The sequence below is a fragment of the Centrocercus urophasianus genome, unplaced genomic scaffold (genome assembly GCF_019232065.1).
Source record: "Centrocercus urophasianus isolate 14NV4802_14NV808 unplaced genomic scaffold, USGS_Curo_1.0 seq_14, whole genome shotgun sequence".
Lineage (NCBI taxonomy): Eukaryota > Metazoa > Chordata > Aves > Galliformes > Phasianidae > Centrocercus > Centrocercus urophasianus.
The window spans coordinates 31,477,258-31,491,642 of record NW_024884586.1 but is presented as its reverse complement, the minus strand read 5'-3'; the positions used below and the strand labels follow the sequence as shown (position 1 = coordinate 31,491,642).

General features: G+C 52.0%; 1 protein-coding gene across 1 annotated transcript; it reads right to left on the bottom strand.

Moving 5' to 3' along the window:
• Positions 1-8,085: 8,085 nt before the first annotated feature.
• Positions 8,086-13,495, bottom strand: JDP2 (Jun dimerization protein 2). Its single transcript, XM_042814758.1, has 3 exons — positions 13,130-13,495; positions 9,975-10,079; positions 8,086-9,144 (listed from the first exon to the last, which is right to left on the bottom strand). Exons 1-3 carry the CDS (start codon positions 13,481-13,483, stop codon positions 8,959-8,961), a joined length of 645 nt encoding a protein of 214 aa, XP_042670692.1. The 5' UTR covers positions 13,484-13,495; the 3' UTR covers positions 8,086-8,958.
• Positions 13,496-14,385: the final 890 nt, after the last annotated feature.

The window sequence follows — 14,385 nt, the reverse complement described above, 5'->3', positions numbered from 1 at the left end:
TGCAGCCGGCGCCAGGCTTCAATGGCAGTAAGAGAGATTCAGGTCAGAGTTTGAAAAGAGGTCAAAGTTAGAAAGGCAACGCTGTCCCCTTCACACGAAGTGGTGAGGAACAAACCTTTGTCAGAAGTGGTCTGGGTTTCATTCTGCTTCTGTAGGACAGGCTGGAGAGATGCTCCCAGGGTTTAAATCAGGTGACTTATTTACATAATAATTACTAAGAGAGCACATTGTGCATCTGCCAGGCTTTAACTGCAGCCAGCCCCCACACCTGCCCATGCACACTGCTTTCTCAGGAGAAAAGACTGCTGCAGCTTCCCCATAAACCTACCGCATCCCTCTCACTCATCTTCTTTGCATGAGCACTCAGTGAATAGTGCTATTTAAAAAGCCAGCGTAGGGAAGTTATCAACTTCAGCCTTCTGTAAACTGTGGGGGTTGCTTCTGCTCCACACGTAACATTTTATGCAAACACCTTCTCACAATACAATCACAACAATTTGCATATATTCCCCATTCGAGTTCAAAGACTCTTGTGTGGGATTCAGTGCTGATGAGTGGTGGTGGTGGTGGTGGTGAATGAAGGCCTCGCACTACCTGGTAAGTTTCTGCAGCACAGCATCCCAGCAGCACAGGCTAATCCTGTCTGCGCCAGGGCAGCTTCCCCAGCCGGCAGGACAGCCTGCCTCTATCCTAAGGATTATATCACTGTATTGAGGTAAGGGGGAGCAGGAGAGCAGGGCTTCGTCCCGTTGAGTTTATCCCACCTGTGTCACACCAATCATCCATCCCACAAGCACTTTCAGTCACAACGAGCACAACCTCATCATCTACAGGAGATGCATACATCCCAAATGAGTTATAAATGACAAGAGCTGTAAAATCAAGCACTCAAAAGTACAGAAAACTCAGAATTAGCTCCCTTAAGCACACTGCATTTGCATCATGTGCAATGTACTGTTCTGGGCTGGCCTTTATACCTGCAGTACTCACAAAGGTTCCTTCCCTGGCATTGCTGCCTTACCTTTATCCCAGTAGTCTGATTCCACTTTGATGTCCTGCTTTTTTATTTCTTCACAGCCTTTTCCTAGTGCTAGTCTCTTCAGCATCCCCAGGTGAGTACTCGAGGACTGTTAATGAAGCTGTTTCCTCATCCACCTTTCCACACGAAGGGGTAGAAATACTCCTGTTTTACAATTGCAAAATGTCAGATAAAGAGGGATTTCGCTCATAAGTACTCATTAATTTTGGACATTTTAGCCAATTAAAAATTAATTTTCCAGTGTTTCTGGCTCAATGTAGTAATTCACTTAACCAGACCTGAGTTCCTGATGTCTGTGGCTGCAGCTGCAACCTTTTAGATCTTCCACAAAGCAGACCTGGCAAATCAGGAACACATTGCTGCTCCTAAGAAAGACTCGCTTATGCAGCTCACCAGGTCACTTTGGGGCAGATTCAGCTCTCTCAGAAGGCACCAAAGATCTGCCCAGGAGACCTTTTTTCTTTCTTTCTTTCTTTCTTTCTGTAGTCCCTCGTTTCCTTGTCTGGTGGGAGTGTCAGCCCTGGTAAGAAAGCAGGCAGCCCAGTAGGCCAGCTCTCGGTCCACTCCAGCAGTGGTCCAGCCTGGCTGATGAAGATGTGGTCATCTAGGGCAAAAAGCAGAAGTAATCACATGTATGAGCCTGCTGAAGTTAGGTTGCCCAGGTAAAGCCATTTCTGCCAGTGTACAGCTCTTCTGTACCTGTCTTTGCCACTTCTATGAACTTTTTTGAATGTCTTTGGTGTGCTTTCTGCGTGTCCCTGTCTATGCATCACAAGAAGCAAACTATAGAAACTAATCTGCACGTTTGCTCTCTAGGACAGGGTGTCCCAGCAGAGCTCAGCATGGTCTGGCCTCCAGCACACCCCAGAGCTTCAGTCTTGGGGCACAAGTAATGTGTTCACATCAGGTTGCTGAAGGGATCAGCCACAGGGCTTAGCAGCTCATGAGCAAGCACAGCACTTGGGTGTGTGCTTACATGCCTCTCCAGGCCAGCAGATTACAAAACCTGGTGTGGTACTGAGACTCTCAGAATTGCAGGAGCCAGAAGAGACCTCTAGAGATCATTGAGGCCAATCCCCTGCCAAAGCAGGTTCCTTACAACAGGTCACACAGATAGGCATCTAGATGAGTCTTGAGTATCTCCATAGGACACTCCACAGCTTCTTTGGGCAACCTGTTCCAGTCCTCCGTCACCCTTACTGTAAAGAAATTCTTCCACATGTTTGTATGGAACTTCCTATGTTCTGGTTTTATGCTATTGCTCCTTGTCCAATCAGCACAGCACTGAAATGAATCTGTCCTCACCCCGTTGCCTCCCACGCTTTAGATCCAATCCCCTCTCAGTCTCTTCTTCTCTAGGCCAAACAGACCCAGATCTCTCAGCCTTTCTTCATATGGGAGATGCTCCAGGCCCTTTATCATCTCTCTGGTCCTCCGTGGGACTCTTTCTAGAAGATCCCTGTCTTTTTTGTACTAGGGAGCCCAGAACTGGACACAGTAGTCTAAATGTGGCCTCATCAGGGCAGAGTAGAGGAGATGGATCACCTCCCTTGACAAGCTGGCCACGCTCTTTTTAGTGCACCATGAGATACCACTGGCTTTCTTGGCCACAAGGGCACACTGCTGATTCACGGCCAACCTGTTTTCCACTGGGACACCCAGGTCCTTTTCTTCAGAGCTCCTTTCCAGCAGTTCAGCCCCTGACCTGTGCTGACGTATGTTGTTATTTCTCCCCAGACACCAGGGCCAAATTTTCTCCAGCTGCTTTCTTCAAAGCACCCAGTCCCTTTCTCACCAGGAGCAAACCTGACCACTCAGCCCACTGGATGAACATGTACCTGGGGCTCCAGAAGGCCTCTCCTCCACCTGTCGCTGGTAAATCAGGGCTTTTCTTCTTCCCCTGACAAGACAGAGCCCACCGTCTGACTTATCCAAGTGCATGGACACAGTGCATGCAGGGGCACAGCTGCTGTCTGACGGTTTGACTCACCTCGATGGCAGTATCGTTCAGCAATGGTGGGGAAGGCCCGAAGAGGAAGGGCAGCGACCCGTTTAACCAGAGCGGCTGATCCACCCAGGGCAGGTTACCGGTGCTTGCAGGGGGCTGCAGCCCCAGCTTCCTTCATGTATTTCCAGACCATGAGGTAGGAACAGTGCGTGGCTGTGCAGCCCCACACAGCTCAGGCCCATGCTAATGTCGCAGTGGGTCCAAATGAGCATCAATCATTTTACTCCAAGTGATGGCTGCAGCTTGACAGAGTCTGATCCTCGCTGGCACTTTTGCCGTGCCCTGGGGCGTGGGGCACAGGGGCAAACACATTACTTGTCTCCTAAATTGACTTGACTCCTTTCAAGCTCACCCTCACCATCTGTCCAACCCTCCCAAGAACAGGGCACAATATGTTTGGGGCATGTTCTTGCAGCAAGTAGACTCCAAGATGCCCTTCTCAGCAGGAATGGCTGAACAGCAGGACTGCTCCAAGCGCACTCCCATCCCAACAGCAGCTTCTTCACTTTCTCCCTTATTTCTTCATGATTTCACCATTTCCACCCCCCTCTCCCCCCTTTTCTCTTGTGGCCAGCAGTGCCTGGGAGTTGGGACAAGGGAGAGGGGCTGCAGCCTCAGCCCCAGCATGAGGAGCTCCTGCTGTTGCTGACAACTCCCAGTGTAGTTTCAAAGAGGGGACAGAGAAAGGCAGAATCTCCTTCCCTCACCCCTTCATGTGAATCCCAAAGCATGTGTCCAAGAGCCAAGCCATTTCCTAATTTTTTTTAATCCAAACCCTTGGACCTGAGTTTGGGCATCCTCATTTTTCATGAGTACCATATCCTCAGTGCTCTCCGATGCCAGCGGACACCTTGTCCACTTGCACAAAGCAATTAGCTGCTCTGAAAAGTGTGTCAGTTTACCAGTTTGAAATGAGTTGTCTTTCCATTTCTTTGAACATCTTGTGAGGGGGTGAGCAGGGGAACAGACTTATCTCTAAGCCAGGCATTGCTCTACACATCTCTATCATGCGGCATTTCATTAGTTTCCGCTCTAAATTACTGGGACTTTTAGTCTCCACATAGGGAAATTTTCCTATGCCACAGATTGAGGTCAGTGCCCATCTTTGGATGTCCCCCATTTTCACAGTGGGGCAAGTAGAAGTGACACAACACACAAAGCAAGATGTCCCACAGCCATCTATACTGTTACAAGATGAACCATTCCCATTCCCTAGGCTCCATCCCTCTTTCCCCACTGCTGCACAGAGGCTGGATACACCAGATGGGCACTCCCAGTTTGAGCACGGCTTTGAACCCATTTGCACCCTCACCGTGCTGCGTGGCTGACAGCCAGTGCTTGGCCATGTTCTGAAATGTGGTGAGAAGCAACAACGAGGTGCAGCAGCCCTGGCATGTGGTGGCCATCAGGCAGGGAGATGCCCATGCACTTGGCTCTGTGCAGGCAGCGAGACCCAGCAGGCAGGGCACTCTGGCACTCCACGCTGCTCCTAAAACCTGGTTCACATCAGCCAGAGACCTGATGGCATCAACTGGTAGCAGAGTGGCTGCAGAAAGCCATATTTCAGCTGCCCTGCTGTGAGAGGCCCAGCCAATGCCTCACTGGTACCTCAGCTTGCTACACAACCAACATCTGCAGGCTGGAAGTGATAAGTGCGTCAAGGTCACATTGCTAAGGAGGAAGATCTCCATCAAAAAGGAGAGATGTCTCCTCTAGCAGATATCTATGGAAGTGCAGCAGTGACTCTTCCTGGCACCCACAGGGTGTGCCTGCATGGCAGACCCCAGCAGCTGAGAGGCACCTGCTGATGCCCACATCCCCCCTCCAGCACACTGCCTTGGCCACAGGGCTATGGCACTCAGCAGCACTGCACAGTGTGCTGCCAGCAGCAACCAAAAGGCACACGCTGGCCTGCCTGGAGGCCCCACCAGCACTAGGGCAGGCACAAAGCCTCACGCCCACCTCCTCCTGGCAGCCCCAGCCTTGCTGGGCCGCAGGTTTCCAGCAGATCCTCCTCAGCCGGCGGTGCTGCTGGAATCAGGGCACTGGTGAAGCTGCCACAGGAACTGCAGCGTCAGGAGTCAGGACTTCCCCCAACAGCGATACCGATGACAGCTCAGCAAGTTCATTCTGCAGAAACTAGATAACATCAGCTCAAGGTGGTGGTTACTGGCAAAGGATCCTGTTCCTGAAGCTTCATCTAAGACGTGACAGGCGGCAGCGAAACCTCACTGTCACACATACCCAAACTCTGCTCTTGCTTCGAGCCACACGGGGCTTTGGAAGTAGCACCGAGCACACGCTGGGTGCTTCTTCTTGCAGTTCTGAGCCTGCACCCTCGCTTCCAGGCTCTGTCTCCAGGCTGGAAGAAGCAGCGGGTGAACTCTCTCGATCCCTGCAGCCATGCCATGCTGGTGGCCCCACTTCAGCTGTGGGCTGCGCTGGCATCACTCAGAGCAGACCAGCACCACGTGAACCAGTTTCCGTGTCTCTGGGTAAATATCAAGGCTGGGGATTTCTAGGGGTTGTTTTCCAGCCAGATAAGTAGAAGAACCAATAAAGACAAAGGTAAGTGAATACCTGCTGGCCTCGGCTCAAAAGGAAACAAGAGTGGGTCATTGCCAAAGGTTAGCTGACACCGCTCATCGCAGCGTCATGGAATCACCCCAAGAAAATCAGCGGCCGATGAGGCTCTCCCCAAAGATGGAAATGGACAGAAGCCCGTGGGTCCCCGATGGGCCTCGGCTCTCCCATGGCTGTGCAGCCCCTCCTGCTGGTGGCCCCTGGCAGCACCGGGCTCAGGGTACCATTGGTGTGCCGGGTGGGCAGTGAGCTGGGTGCCGGGTGGGAAGCAGCCTGCATCTTTTTGAAGTGAAATCCCCCATCATCAACCTTCCCGTGGGACTCTAGTGGAAAGATGACACCGCCACCGTGCTTTGGGCTGGCTCAGAGCAAGGAGCAGGCTGGCCCAGCGCTGGAAGGTGAATAAGAGCTGGACTCAGATGCAACACTATGGGCCTGGCGGGCTCACACCTGGAACATGCTCGTGCTTCTGCACATCCCCAGGAGATAGCACTCTAATGCACCACTGGGCTGCAGTCCAACCAAGTGCTCTGGAAAAACAATGCCTTAAATTGAAGGGCAATCTCTTCAGCACTGACCAGAGTGCAGCAAAAGGCTGCTCTGAAGACATACAGGAAACAGGCACATCCTGTCTTGGCACTGCTGGGGCTCAGAATGCTTCTGCCTGAGCCTTGGGAGGAGGTGCTGCACATTAAACCAGCACCACTCCACTGCTGCTGCCTTTGCTGTCTCCTGCCAGTGTGCTTGGTTTCAAAGGACATCTAGTACTTCCCTTTCAAGCCAACTGTTTTCATAGCAGGAAGTTTCAGTGCAGTACGGCTGTTGGCCAGAGAAGGGCCATCCATTGCCTGCACTCACGGCAATGCACAGGGCAACGGTGCGTGGGAGTCACACAGGCCCTCCATGTAAGGATGAGCACGAGGGCTGTCCAGGCAAGCAAGAAGTATGCGATGACTGTGGTTGGGCCATCTGATGTCCCACAAGAAGCTTGCTCTCACCAGGAAAGAGGAAACTGATACATGGAAGAGCCTGGAAATTCATTACCTTCAATGCTCTGCAGGGAAAAATAAAGTCCTGAAGAGAGAAGCAGGACTAGAAAATGTTCTGCAGCCTCTTTCAGCACAGCTCGGTGAGAGCCATTGCATTCCTTAGAAGTGCCAACATTGGCTCATTGTGAGAATAGGGTCAGGCCTCAGCCACTGCTGCAGGGCAGAATGAAGCGTGGAGCAGAGCCGTCCAGCTGCAGTGGGAGCCAGGCCACACACTGCCTTTCTTCACCAGCTTTGTTCCAGATCCCTTCCTTGCACGTCCCTCTAGCACACCTCAGCCAGCAAATCCTCCTGTGGCAAAAACTGCCTGTACCAGATCCAACATACCTTACACTAAATAAGGCAGCTGACAGAATTCTGGGAGGTCCCAGAGACAGAAGTTATAGAAAGGGAGGGGAAATCCAGAAACAAACAGAGAAGGGGCTAATATGAGACACTGCATACTGACATTCCAGTGCACTCCACTGCACTGGAGATGGAAAAGGAGTCTGCAGAGAAATAAATGTGCGCCAGAGAAGAAGTTATGCTCAGAAAAGGCCACCTCCAGGGCTCTTACCACTTTTAGGGCAAACTTATCCTGTCCCCAACAGTACTTCAGCATTACTGGGTACCAGAGCTCACAGTTTGCATCAAAGTCTCCTCATCCACACTGGTAAAGGAACTGGGAGAAGATAGGGTTCACCATGGTTCCTCTGAGAAACATGCAGGACACCACCACTCAGTGGTGTTCCATGAGTGAGATGAAGCTTTCCTTGCCCACAAGGTGACTTCCCATTGCCTTTGTAAGACTCAGAAACACACCTACATAGTGACAGGCATTGGTTATACACCTGAGGATACCAACTCCTTCAGTTTCAGTGAGCCCTTTTGTCTTAGAACCTGAGTGCCACTTGGCTGTTTACCTTCTATCCTGCACATCTCTGTGCTCAGCACTGGCAGGGCTCAGCCTTCTCAGAAAGCTGGGAACCAGCAGAGGCCCACAGGACCTATATCCTACCCTCTTTCCCAAAGGGATCACCACCATTCTGAGGCTGCGACAGCTCCCCTTCCTCTCTGTCTTCCTTAAAGGGGCTCAAGCTGTGGCACTTGTGCTGAACCTAGGAAGAAGCAAGGATGAGATCATCTCCCACATCTCCCACCTTTGCATTTCCTGCCTGCAAATCATGTCCTGCCTGTCCATTAAGATACAGCACCGGGCTACTGCTTGACTAACAGCCGTCAGAGCTACCTCTGACGTTCTCAGCTTCCCTAGATGAATGCCCTCAATACAGCTAACGCCAAAACAGCTCTGGAATCAGCCTCCCGCATGGCCAGCACATTCAGAAGCCCCATGGTTGCCATCATGGGGCTGAGCTCCATCCAAAGCCCACCACAGACCGATCCAGACAGAGCACAGGAGGGCGAAGTACATAAAGGTAACATTTACTGGGAGATACAGAACTGAATATTATGAAGGACATACATGGATGGAGGCGGCAGCGGCAGCACTGCAGAGTGCTGCTGGGCCTCCATCCCAGAGCGCTGGGGAAGGAGCCCACTGCCAGACAGGTAACACAGTGGAGATAACTGCGGCATATGCGTTTGTAACAAACAGACCATCGTAACATACGTTTCTATGGGATCACATCTAGTGATTATATAAATCCATATAGAGATCGCCGTATAAAAACTTTGTAAAAAATATCTTTAAAAAAAGTGTAAAAATGTGCATTCAAAAGCACGGCCGACACGGACAGCTGGGCTGTAAACATTATACTGAGAGTGTGCTTGTGGGGGGCGCCTGCGCCACCGGGCCCCGACGGGCCTGCCACCGGACGGGGCGCGTCAAGTGTCTGCGGTTCTGCAGCTGGGTTCCGTGCCGAGCGTGCGCCGGGTGCGGCGGCAGCCTGTGGGGATGGCTCGGGCAGGCCACGTCCCTGCGCCCCACGGGCACTCTGAGGGCTGTGGGGGAGAGGGCCGAGTGGGAGGTCTTCTCCCGCCCCCTCCTTCTCTGTGCGCCGTGGGTCCCCAGGGCCACAAACAGGCTGAAGGGCTGTGATGAGGTATCACACAGAGGTTGCCTTCGCCCGCGCCACCAGCCCTGCTCCCGGGTTCAGCCACGGAGTTGACGTTTGACAGATTCCCAATCTTCTCTGTCCCCAAATTTTTTTTGGTCCATAGTTCCCAAGGAAGCCCATCGGGTCCTGGATGCACCAGGCCTCGGTGCACAGTTCTTCATACGATACATACATTAGCGACTCCGGAAGACCCCGTGCCGGTCTCCTCCTCCAGTGCCACCTTCACTTCTTCTCCAGCTGCTCCAGCAGCGGGTTGGCTTCACTCTCGGGAGTCTTGATGCTGTCTGTCCGAACGATGCAGGTGGGACGGTGCCGGTTCAGCATCAGGATCAGCTGCTGCCTCTCTTGTTTCAGCTCTTCTATCTGGGCCTTCAGTTCAGCGTTCATGAGCTCCAGGCGCTCAGACTCCTGACATGGCAGAAACACAACCACATGTGACTGCTCCATGAGGACAAGGTGCAAAGAGAAATACTTGGCCAACAAGCCACCACTACTCGACCCTTGCTGTAAAGGAGCAGCCTGAAAACATGCCAAGACATCGGGCTTCTCCAAGCAGCTCCTACCCAATCCATTACCTTGTGTCAGGTTAAGGAAATAGAGCTCTCTCCTCGGACAGGGCTCTGCTGCACTACAGCAGCCCCACGCCTGGTTGCTTTCCACAGGCTGCGAAGATGTTGGGAAATGAACCTGCATTTTCAAATTTTAAAAGGTTTGTCTCTCTGTCTGCAAGGACCTGCCCTTGTGAAATGATACAGCCGTGTTGTTTGCCAGTATCCCACCAGCCCTTACCGAAAAGCAAGGCACTAGAATTGGTTTTTGTCTTGATGCCACAGAATCACAGAACGGCCAGGGTTGGAAGGGACCTCAAGGATCATGATCTCCCCCCTGCCACATGCAAGGCCACCAACCTCCCCATTTAATACTAGACCGGGCTGCCCAAGGCCCCATCCAGTCTGGCCTTGAACACCTCTAGTGTGTTCATGGGGCATCCACAACCTGTCTGGGCAGCCTGTTCCAGCACCTCACCACTCTCTATAAAGAACTTCCCCATGACATCCAACCTAAATGCCACCACCAGAGGGCATCTGGCCTCTGAATGAGGAAACCTCCTGGAATTTGGGCAGGGGGCCAGCAGGCATCCAGCCGTCCTGTGCCACGCTCACACAGTGCTCCTGCTCCAGCACAAAGAGATATCAGAGCCCTCGGCTCCAAGCCCACCTCCAGGTCAGGGCACCCACCCGCTGCAGGAACTCCGTCCTCTCCTTCTTCTTGTTACGACATCGCGCTGCTGCTACTTTGTTTTTCTCCCGGCGCCTTTTCCTCCTCTCCTCTTCCTCATCCAGCTGCAATGAGACGCACAAGTCCAGGTCAGAGCATCAAGAGGGGCATGGCAGGATGCTGGGAGCCCCTAGCAGCCCTGACACTACTCTCACCAGCAACATGGTCCCATCCTCACCAGTAACCAAGTACGTTGCTGCCAGAACAGCATAGCTTGTCAAATATAGACATCTAGAGGCACCATTCTGAGTATTCCAAGCACATTCCAAACACATACGTACGGGCAGGATGCAAAGACACCTGGAAGAGCTTCCCAGCTGAGCCTGTTTGCTGCCCACTTCCAGTGCACTTCCAGTGCTCTATCCTCAGTGCTGGTCAAGTCACTGTGCCACTTCAGCAAGCTAGGGACAGATGCTGCATCCCTGCTAAGGAAGCAGGGCACAGCAGCGCTGCCTGTCATTACTCAGTTGCTCAGTGTAATCTGATTCAAACCACTCAGACCAGGCTAATAAGCCCTATGAGTTGAAAACCCATAATCAAAATACTTATGGATTTTCACTACAAAGCCTGTGTAAGTGGCCTATGGCATGCTTACACCCAAGGACTCAAACCAACTCTTTCTCAAGAAGACTCTGTGTGTCAAAAAGTCCTTCAAATTCAGCATCCTGTGGCACTTCGGGACACAGATATAGGAGAAAAAGACACTGTTGTCATTAAAGACCCACAAACAATAATCATCCACATTTGGCCTGGGACTCTGAAATTTGAGATTTCAGAATGTGCTGCCTCGTTCCTACCAAGTGACATCCCACAGCATAATCTTTTCAAATATAGCAGCAGAAACATTTACTATCACTTCCATAGCCTACTTGCATGTTCTGTTAGGCAACTCCAGTTTGACAAGGTAGCATCCTCCTTTCTCTAGTACTCCCCAGGTGAGTTTGTTTAGAAGCTATCTCCTAGTGGAGCCTTTCACAGCACACACCATTTGAGCAGCCTAATTGCTCACTCTTGGGCTTAGGGACCTCAAATGGAGCTGTAGATCTCCAGTACAAAGGCCACAAAGTGATGGTGAAAGGTGCCAAGGTGTCCCAGAAAAGATACACTGATGCAGGAAATGAAGGCTGCAAGGGCCATCGTCTAATCCAGGCAAGCTGCTAACATTCTTGTAGTCCGAGTTCCACTAATCAGAATATTTCAACGTGACATGCAAGGATGGGATGAAACACTGTCTGGGCAGAATTAAGTAAGCTGCATGTCTAATGTTCAGAAGACAATGCCCAAGTTTCATAGCACTAACACTTTTTGCATCTGCTATACCTTAGTTCCCAAACGTTATACCAAATGTGCAGTGTTACACAGAGAAAAATATTATGCAAAGTCAGTACAAACTGCACAGATTTCCCAGAACATTGGGCTGCAATCACTCCTCTGCCACAGAAGTGCGTGGGATCTTCCGCACTACACTTGGGAGAACCAGGGAGGGATCTGCACACCAAAGGCCAGCGATGGCACTGGAAGAAAAGACCAGGAAAGCCCTAACTCCATGCCCTATAACAGTGCAACCCTCACTGTCTCTCTGGAAATGCCTACATTTCCATACCAGTTGGTCTGTTCAGTAGCAGTCAACCGATTCCTCTGTCCCCTTCAACTTCCCCAGCACCTCACAAAGCACCAGCAAAGGGCCATGTCCCTTAGATAGGGCCCACAGGGATAACAGAACTTGAACACTTGACTCCGCTTTTTCTTGCCCACAAGTCCTGTGACTTCAAGAAAGCCGCCTTCTTTCCTTTTGAAACCTCTGTTTCAGCTCAAAATGGTGACGTGGCCCTGGTGTTAGAACTCAGCTCAGTTAGAGGCACAAGGGAAGATGATGGTGCATCAATCCCCCATAACATGCTGCAGCAATCAATCTGCAGGTGAGCCCTGTTGGTAGGAGGTTTTGTGCTGCCTCCTGAATTGCTCCAGCCAGTGGCATCCAGGACAGGGGCTGGCATCAATGTGCGAGGCAAGACTGCTGCCTCTGGCCCAGGGAACACATCCTGTGAGGGTTCTGGAGGCAGAAGAACCTGGCAGCACCTTATTCCAGCTGCCCCAGGAGGAGCACAGGCTGCCAGCAAGGGTCCCCACCTCCCCCACATCAGTGCCCAGCACTCAATGGGAGAGCTCTGCAGGCTCTGCCACAGACAGACACCCCATGCCAGAGGATGCTGCTGCCCACAGCACAGAAGAGAAAGCTGTCTGTCCTCCCTGCATAGGGCAGGGCATGCTGGTGCCCAGACTATTTGGGCTCCCACTCCCTACAAGAGGAAAGCAGCTGCAGGCTGCATTGCAAAACTATGCGTGGGTTGCTTCTTGGCTACTCATGGAATAAGCAGCCACTGCTTCAGCTCTTCTAGGCTTTTGCTGCAAAGCCCGTGCCAGGGACGCTCCATTTAACGTCTTTGACTCCTTGGCTCCACAGGCCATGCAGGAGAGGAGGAGGCTGCAAAGTGGAAGTCCAGGGGCTGTCAGTGGATTTCTCCTCGTCTTTCCTCCACACAGTGGCAAGCAACTTAGAGCACATTCAGTGCTGTTATGCAGAGCTGGTGGGACTGCATGCCCATCCCCAGGTACTGAGGGCAAGCAGCTGCTGTACGGCCAGCTCTGAGGTGCCCCAGAGGGAAGGAGCTGCGCCATTGGAGGGCAGCACACAGCCTAAAGACTCTCTTTGCTCCACAGCACATACAGCCATGTGAGTATTGCACTGTTTGGTGTATGACACACAGGCACAGCTTTACCACAAGTGCTGCTTTACTATAGGTATCAGGCCTGCAGCTGAATCCTAACCACATCCTTTTCCAGTGCTAGCACGTTCCCAGCCAGCTGCAGGGCTTCTCTGGCTATTGCAGATCAAAAGCTGCTAAAGAAGTAGCAGACTAGGGCCTCAAACTGAGGGATTTCTGTTTGCAGGCATTGGGAGATGCAAACACTCAACAGCAGTGAGGATCGAGAAGCCAGCTAAAGCATGAGCCGAGAACACAAGAAAGATGCTGTGCAGCACCAAGGGCTCATGTCCACCAGAGATGTGAGGAAAGCAATGCACGAGCTCTCTGATAGCAGCCTTTGGACTCACCTCGCTTTTCACAGGCTGGGGTCTCTTCCCAAGCTTCACCTCCAGGAAGTGGAGTGGTGAGATCATGGCCCCAATGTTGCGGATGTCGGCGTATTTCAGCTCCTCGGCTGTCAGGGTGGTGCCAGGCAGTCCTGTCAAAGGGCCGAGCCCTGGCAGTGCACCGGCCGTCAGGGACGGGTCGGGGATCTGCCCGGGCATCATAGCAGGGGCAGCAGCTTCGCAGGCTGGAGAGAGAGCAGGACATGGCCCGTTACTGCTGGCTGACAGCATAGCACACAATTCCATCAACAAAGGGGTGGCAGCAGGACTAAGGGGGTGATAGTCACCCTCTGCTCTGCCCTCACGAGGCCACATTTGGAGTACTGCATCCAGGTCTGGGGCCCCCACACAAGAAAGATGTGGAGCTGTTGGAGTGGTCCAGAGGAGGGCATGAGAATGCTCAGAAGGCTGGAGCACCTCTACTGTGAGGAAAGATTCAGGGATCTGGGCTTCTTCAGCCTGGAGAAGAGCAAGGAGCTCAAAAGCAGGAAGAAGACCAACTTTTTACGTGGTCTGATAGCAATAGGACAAGGAAGAATAGCTTTAAAATAGAAGAGATTTAGGTTAGATGAGGAGAAATTTTTTCACTCAGAGGGCAGTGAGGTTCTGGTACAGGGTGCCCAGAGAAGCTGTAGGTGCCCCATTCCTGGAGGTGCTGAAGGCCAGGTTGGATGGAGCCCTGGGCAGCCTGAGCTGGTGGGGGGCAGCCCTGCACATGGCAGGGACTGGAACTCAGAGGGACTTCAAGGTTCCTTCCAACCAAGCCTTTTTGTTTCTTATTCTTATCCACATGGGAAGTGGCCACTCTTCCCTGGGGAAGGCAAGGAGTGAGCAGAACCTGGCTGACAGAAACATATGAATCCTGAGAAGTAGGACATGCTACTGACCTGCAGATTAAGAGAAAAGACCCAAGAGGAAAAGCCCCAGAGAAACATGAACTGGCTGCAGTGACTTGCAGGATAAACAGTGACGTGGTCCCGTGGACTATTGGTTTTGCCAGACCTTTCTCTGGAGAAAATAGTGGTTTGCCCTTTACTGAGCGTTGGTGAATGAGTAGGTAGGTAGTGGACAAGAATGGCATTATGAGAACCACAACATGCCTTACTGAGCACCTTGGACAGGCTGAGCCTGCTGACTCGGGGCATGGCACACTGGGATCAAGGACAGAACAATGAAAAGCTGCTGAGAAAAAAGCCTGCTACTGAGCAAACATCTTC

Bases quoted from the DNA above. Each gene is read 5' to 3' on its own strand.
- JDP2 (XM_042814758.1), bottom strand. From the start codon at position 13,483: ATGTGGCCTCGTGAGGGCAGAGCAGAGGGTGACTATCACCCCCTTAGT. The intron at 10,080-13,129 runs GTGAGTCCAAAG...GTCTCATTGCAG, and splicing joins CCCAGCCTGTGAAAAGCGAG to CTGGATGAGGAAGAGGAGAG. The intron at 9,145-9,974 runs GTGGGTGCCCTG...CTGCCATGTCAG, and splicing joins GGACGGAGTTCCTGCAGCGG to GAGTCTGAGCGCCTGGAGCT.